Source organism: Embiotoca jacksoni, unplaced genomic scaffold, assembly GCF_022577435.1.
Source record: "Embiotoca jacksoni isolate LCO1_2020_lvr unplaced genomic scaffold, fEmbJac1.0.p SCAF_59, whole genome shotgun sequence".
NCBI lineage: Eukaryota > Metazoa > Chordata > Actinopteri > Embiotocidae > Embiotoca > Embiotoca jacksoni.
The window spans coordinates 201529-209028 of NW_027185413.1; the positions used below are offsets into that span (position 1 = coordinate 201529).

Sequence of the window (7500 nt, forward strand, 5' to 3'; positions counted from 1 at the left end):
ACACTGCAAATGAAAACTGATGTCACAAATGAATGTTACACCGACATTCAACAGGGACTTTTTTGCTTTTTATCAGTGTAACATTTTCATTAAAGATATTGAAAATTGAACAAAACCCGTGTGCTGTGGTGAGAACAGCCTCAGTTTGTTCCTCATGTTTTAGGATATATGGCTGGTTTCTCTGAAGTATAATTAGCCAGTGATTTTGTTTTTGGTGGTGGATAGAATAATTCTTCAACTATCCAGAACTTAAAGGATTCAGGAGTGAGTTTAAAACAACTGGATGAAACTTTTAAACATTGGTGATTCATTATTTTTCAAAAAACTGCTGACACGCTCTACAACTGAGGTCAGTGGAAGTTCAAGTTGGTTTTTAACGATTTAAAGGTATGTGTGGCTGTGTGATTGTTGATGCTTGTGTTGGTAATGTCCTGTTTACACACACATACACACACACACACACACACACACACACACACACACACACACACACACACACACACACACACACACACACACACAGACTTCTATGATTATCCTTGGACACACAGAACAGATAACAAATAAACAACAAGCGAGTGCTGGGGAGCCCATTCAACTTACTTCAGTAGTAAACATGCAATTATTTCCATCATACGTAAGGACACGTTTAAAGGGGGGTTAGAAACAGATTTGGAACGATCGGCTTAGTGCCAGTTGTCCAGACGTGGACGTGTACACTGATTAAACATTCCAATACAGTGTTGTATTTATGAGTTATGATGTTTGGAAATTCAAAAAGGAATACAAATAATTGTTAGACACTGATTTCATAAATTTGACATTTAGTTGTAGCGCTGTAGTCTAAAGCTGTTTGAATGATCCACGTCTTTACATTATAGTCGACAATACGCAAGAGGCTATCCAAAACTTCCAACTAGGGCGATATGGCCTAAAAATAATACAGTGATACTCTTCAGCTATATTTCAATACATGATACATATCGCAATATTTTGAAATATTCTATAAAGCACTTCAGAAATGTTTAATTTAACCCTTTGATGCACTAAAATAACACCAGTATGATGATTCGTGTTTATATTCATTGGTGGTTTCTATTGGAACAATTTTAAGTTTGCATGTAAAATGGGTCAAATCACAGTCAAGTTAATAACAATAAAACACTATTGAGTAGCAAACTGCAACAGCATTATTTCAAATAGAGTACATTCGATATATCGAATATTTGAACACATGGTTCAAATATCTCTGGCCTGACGTGTCGGTGAGGGCCGGCTCCTCCTCCCTGCACTGTTTTATGGACGAGTCTAAGTGACGTCACCTCAGAGGGGGAAGCTATAAGAAGAATAAGTAACTTATTTTGACTGCACCTGTGTTACTTACTCACAAATGTTTCAGCTTCCCCGTTCTGTGCACGTTAAATTGCTACCTGCATTCAACCGTGCAACAAAAGCAGTCTGTCAACTTTTTGACTGAAGCACAAAGCGCATCAACTAATTTCTAGTGCTGCTCAAAATCCCATTTGTAAGTTTCATTCACTATATATTATAAAGTACTACAAAGTCATGGCGAGGCACAGCAGAATGTAGCGTTCAGAAAGTGGACCTGGACCATCATACTTTTCTCCCGAGTGACGTTAAATGTCTACGGAGTCGGGTACAAATATGCTCTACTTCTGTTTTATTGACCAGTCGGCATATTGCTACTAACAATTAGCATGTTGCTAACACAGCAAGTTATGTAATGGGGTTTTAGTAGAGCAAACCACTCATATGGTCATTGAAGCCTTCATTAACTAACATCATGTCATTACTGTAGCTCACGTTTAAAATAACTCCAAATAACAATTTTATTTATTTGGAGTTCGGTAATTGCCAACTTGTTATATGTAGTTAAATGTCTCCCCAACACTTAGTTTAACACCACACTTCACAGAAAAGCACAGCTCAGCACAACAACAAGCCATCAGGACAAAAACAGAGAGAAAAGGTCAAGTAACTGGTGTAAAAGGCAGGAAGGAAGGGAAAACTACTAAATTAAATATGAAGTCTACAAACAGGAAAGGATGTCATTCTTCATGAGTTCATGCCATCACCTAGCATTCAGAGAGTAAGGCTGCTACTGGCTCTGCACTTACTTCTCTCTTCAACTCAAAAAGGAGGAAAGAGGAGGAAGAGGAAAAGGAAGAGGGAGGCTCTCCAAACCAAGAGGAAGTAAAGGGGGGGGGGGGGTGTGGAGGTAGGTTGGTGGGTGGCAAGAGTTTGGGGTGGATAAGAAGCGTGAGGGTGAGTTGGGTGAGTGGAGGAGAGGCAGGAGGGGGGTGGAGGTGGGGGTGGCAGTGGGGGGTTTTGGGAGGTCAGACTGGTGGTAATGTTCCCTCTGAGGCTGCGGACGCACTAAAACCTTTTTATATCACCTGACATGAGCACATATTGTACATTTAATAGGATGCTTGGAGATTTGTCTGACTAACACAAGACTGTTTTCAGTCCTGATATCAAACTCTAAACCCAAAGTAAGAATAGTGGTGAAAAACAAAAGAGGTTCTCTGCTCTTGACTGGTCTTTTGTGTCCGGTGTGGATGTTATGTCAATATATGCAGCAAGATGCAGATTAGTCACTAGAGGTTTCTATCACTTGCAATCCTCACTGGGCGTCACTACATTATGATAATGTGGGAATATCAGGATGTCTGCATTGAAGTGCTAAAATTCTCTGATTTGAGAGGCACTACTTTCACTACAATTTGTTTCTCTTTTTTCTTTATTAACATGTTCTCAAATGTACTTCATGAAAATGTATTCAATAATATTATCCAATATATTTCTGTCACAATGTAAAGATACATAATCGGTTTAAGTGATACAGATGGAAGATGGCCCCTAAAAAACGTGCTTTTTACCAGCAGATGTTACGCTTTGTTACACCGGCTAATTACAACCAAACGGTGAAAAGCATTGACTGAACTGAACCTCATCTATTGAGATGAGGTTCAAAGATCAGATCAGATCAGATCAGATCAGATAAGATCAGAGAGCAAACACTCTCCAATGAGGGTGTTTGCTCTCTGATCTTATCATCAACTTTTTTAGCATTTCCTGTTTTTCTTTTAGCTTCCGCTTGTTATCAGTATATATGCTGCAGAAAATGCATGTAAAAGATCAAAAGTTAAAACTAAAATGTTGCTAAGTTATCAGTAAGATGATGCACTTCATTTCATTTCCTTCGTCATTCTGCTCTAATTCACCAATATGAATCAGAACATATCTTCTCATCCAACTATGCGATATAATATATATTTATCGATAATATACTGTTAGTTTCCATGTAGCATTTTTCAACTCATCTAGTTCAACATTGTGCCAATTAGAGCTGAAAGGATTTGATCAATTCAAAAATGACAAAGATTTTGTCCCATGCAAAAACAAAAATCTGTATCTTATCTGTATCTGTGCGAGCTGAATTCAAATATGCTTTGACAATTTCATCCCCCCTCTTTTTGTTCCAGTGGACTCACATGGACATTAGAAGGGTGGAGTAGAGGCCGAATGCAGGTGAAAATCTAGAATTAAGTTTTACATGTTTTAAGTGTAACAAGAGCCGTGTTTATGAATAAGCAATAAACGCTCTGTCACAAAAAAACTAACCCGATAGGACAATTCTAAAAATTGTTTGATTTGGATTCAGTGTAAACAAAAAAAATATCAGCTGTAAATTAATCCAAAATGTAAATGAAAAAATAAAATAAAAAGGTCTATCTACATTTCATGAACAAATATCAAGAGCCAAGAATAGTAGTGTGTAATCTAAAGTGTAGACACAAGAGGGGCCGATTGGATCCTGCAAAAGGTCTTAGTATATATATATATTTTTTTTATTTCCAGAAGGGTTCAAAGTCGTCTGTAAGTTAAAGGTTGAGTGATGCCTAAAGGCCTCATGTTGTTGTAGTAGTGTGCCCGCAGCCTTAGTCAGTGTCGTCCAGTCATAGATTACAACCATTAAAGTCTGCAGTGTTCATTCCCACCAAACATTAAAGCAGTGAAGAGGCTTTAACTCTGAACTGTGACCTGAGTATTGGAATAAGAAATTGTAATTGTTGTCATGCAAAAGATTATAAAGTTCCTGCAAACATGGAGCCATGAGGAGGTGCACAAGAGTCCAAACTGCAGACCAACCTACCAACATCTAAATGACAGTATCAGAGAACATCTTAGGGTACAACATCCCAAAGCCAAAACGGTGACAGTACTGCAGACTTCTACCGGCTCACGAGGCAACAACAGTTTGCAGATTTCACCAGTATTTCTCTTCCTTACTCAAAATATCAACTACTGAAATACATTCATTTCATTTCACCCGACATGCCAACAAACCACTGCTCGACCTCGGCAACAACCTTCACAATGAAGGCTGTGGAATGGACCGCTGTTTGTGGACATGAACAGGATCTGGGATTTTAACATACAGAGAGCATTTTTACTGAACTTAATGTCAAGTTGGGGATTTCAAGTAACGTGTATAACATAAACTTCTGATATCATAGCAGTATATAAATGACAAAAAAAAAAAAAAATCACTAAAAGCATGTCCACTTCAATGGTTTATCTTTTTCAAGTTTACTTTAAATGTCTAGTTTTGTTGTAAAACCACTCAGCTTACGTTTATTCAACTTTTGTCAAGGTTGGAGAATTTAGGTGGTTTTCCATTTTCAGAACGAATTATCCGACCTAAGTTTACTTAAGTAAAATGTTTAAGGCTGCGGTTAAAACAGCTTAAAATGATTCATAGTGTGTGACTAGTTTAGACTCTGATTCTGTTTCTGTTTACCCTCTACGTCAGCCTGTTTACTCTCCTAAACTAAAGAACTGGAGGGGGAATACTGCCGAGTCGTCGAGTCTGTGCCGTGTAGGTGTGTCTGACTAAACCAACGAGGCTACCCAACAACGAAGCGTCTCCATCGGAGACCCGGAGTCTCTCCAATCACCCGTGTCCTTCAGCGCACCTCTCTTAAGTGATGTGGTTGTCCCGGCAACCAACATAATTAAACACCACCTAAAGAAGTTCGACATTGCCGATGCTACCTAATTGTAGTGATTGCTATACACCCACATGAAGCTGCATATATTAGCTACGTCCTGCTGAAGACGTTACCTGCCTGAACGCTGGACCGCCGAGCTCCATGCTCTCAGATAACCTGCATGATGGACCGCTTTCTGAGCTGCTGTCCTGTAATCCGAGAATTGAACTACTGACCATTAATCAAATCAATTGTTATAGATATCAGTCATTACATCTAGCTCATGACATATTCTTCTTCTCTGAATCTATTGCCGATTTAGACTCTAAGTTGGTTCAGTCTTCAATCCCTCTCTGCCACCTTTGATTATGAATAATCAGGCGTACAGTGCCTGACTAATCAAGCCCACATGGTATGCTAAGTAATTTCACCATTTATTATTAGATTAGCTATCTGGGAGAAGTTTTCATGACTCTTGCGTGTAAGTCTTTTGATATAGTAGAGTTCCTACCTTTCCCACGACCTACAGGAGCATCTTAGAGTCTGGAAATCATGTTGATATGTTCATTATATTATTTACTCAGTAGGCAGATTACAAGACTCACTCATATTAGCAAATTGTGACCACGGTAATCTTCCCTGACATGACCGTGACAGCAAAGGGCAACAATTCGATGTATACAGCAGATCATTGTGGGAATTTTCCAAGGAGCTAACATCTAGTTCCCAGAAATTAGTTTGGCATTGGGATAACCAAAAGCTTCCATGTCATTCCTGTTAAACTAACAACTTGATAACTGACAACCTGATAACCAGAACTGGCATCTGAATTCTCCAATGGCCACCTGTCCACACCAGGAAAGCTTTCTCCTGATTGGTTTGTCCATCTGTAACCATAATTGCTGGTCACTGAAGTGTTTGGGGGGGGAATGAAAACCCAAAGTGTCACTGGACACCACTGACGTAGAGGAAACATTGGTGAGAAAAGTAAGTTGTGGTGGAAAAAGGAGTCAACAGAAGGGAGAAGGGTGAATTGATTGGTTTTGGATGGGAGTCAGGCAGGAATTATTTACCTGTAAGAAATGGCAAGAGCGCTCCTGCTGCTGACTGGCCTTAGATTTGACTAGAGCTCTATCTAGGTTTAGGTTACCGGATCCTGCGCTGGCTCGTAGCTGGTTGTGGCTGCTGTTGTTGGTGTACACCTCTCGGGCTCTGCTCACCGTTAGGCTTGACGACCACGCCCCCTTCTTCACAAGGGGCCCGTCCACAAGACCCAGTGGCAGCAAGGGGCCACTTCCTCCACCGAGACCGCCACCGCTGTTATTGCTGCTACCACTAACTGGCACGCATGCCGACGACGCTGCATACTTCACATCGTTGTTGCTCCGGGAGGCTTTGAGTGCAGGATGGTGGTGTGCGTGGCCGTGGTGTGCGTGGGTGTGTGTGTGCTCGCTGAGGGTGCCGTAAGGATCCATCATGAAATACTGCTGGGACTGCGAGGAGGAGAGTGCGGGGAGGGGCATTTGGGGGAACTTGTCGGGGTTGTTGCCGGGGTACCTGCTCATTGTCATGGCAATGGGCGAGGGGGAGATGGAGGGGGAGGGGGAGGGTGGAGGTTGTTGGTGGTGAGGGTGGTAGAGACACAGCTCCCGTTCCAGGTTGTCATCTGAGCTCCAATATCCGGAGCCCGGAGCAGACGCTGAGCCGTGAAGCTGGTGGTGGTGGTGGTGGTGGCTTCGATGCTTGGGCTCGGCTGATCGACAGCGCTCGCGGCTCTTGCTGCGCTTCCGGTGGCGCGCTGGCGGAGCTTCGTCTTCTGGGCTGGCCCGGGAACCACCACCACCACCTCCTCCACCACCACCACCACCATTAACACTCCCATTATTGGCCCCCTTGGAGGACTGCGTGTTGTGCGGCCCCTCCAGTGAATGTGACTTGGTGAAGAGTTTCTGGACCGAGTGGACGAGGTGGCGGATTCTCCCTGGACTGTCGTTGTTGTTGTTGTTGGCCCCCATCCCCCCACCGTGGGCCAGCACTCCTCGTTTGTACTGCAGTGTGTGGTAGCCGTCTCTGGAAAAGGACGGCTGACGCTCAAACGGGTCCTCAAAGTTTGCCGGTACCCGAGTGGGCGTTTTACCCCCATAGCCTCCTCCACCTCCACCTCCTCCTCCTCCTCCTCCTATATATGGTACCACGGCCATATACTCATCCTTTACCTCAGGATGATGAGAGGAGGAGGTGGAGTGGCACCTCCTCGGGAAGGTTCCATAGGGGACGATGTTGTTGCTGTCAGAGGGGTACGGGGAGCGCTGAGCGTTGTAGTAGGACAGCTCAGCTGGATGTGGCATGGGGATGGGCACGGGCATGTCCATCTGACTGATCAGATATGGCTTGCGGTCAACATGGTGACCCAGTGGATCATATGATGGTTCATAGGAGATCACGTGGTGGTGACTCCGACTACTGGACAGGCCCTTCATGA

At 42.8% G+C, this 7500-nt stretch overlaps 1 protein-coding gene across 8 annotated transcripts in view; it reads right to left on the minus strand.

The window, feature by feature from the left end:
* LOC138212768 (disks large-associated protein 1-like) overlaps positions 1-7500 on the minus strand; it is a 138439-nt gene that overhangs the window by 84717 nt on the left and 46222 nt on the right. For 6 of the 8 annotated variants that reach the window (XM_069173313.1, XM_069173311.1, XM_069173309.1 and 3 more), the window contains one exon: positions 6092-7500. This exon is cut by the window's right edge and continues 117 nt beyond it. In XM_069173313.1, coding sequence (XP_069029414.1) covers positions 6092-7498 — 1407 coding nt within the window. In that variant the 5' untranslated portion in view covers positions 7499-7500. The remainder of the gene's footprint in view (positions 1-6091) is intronic. The other 2 variants (XM_069173314.1, XM_069173315.1) reach the window with 2 other exon arrangements.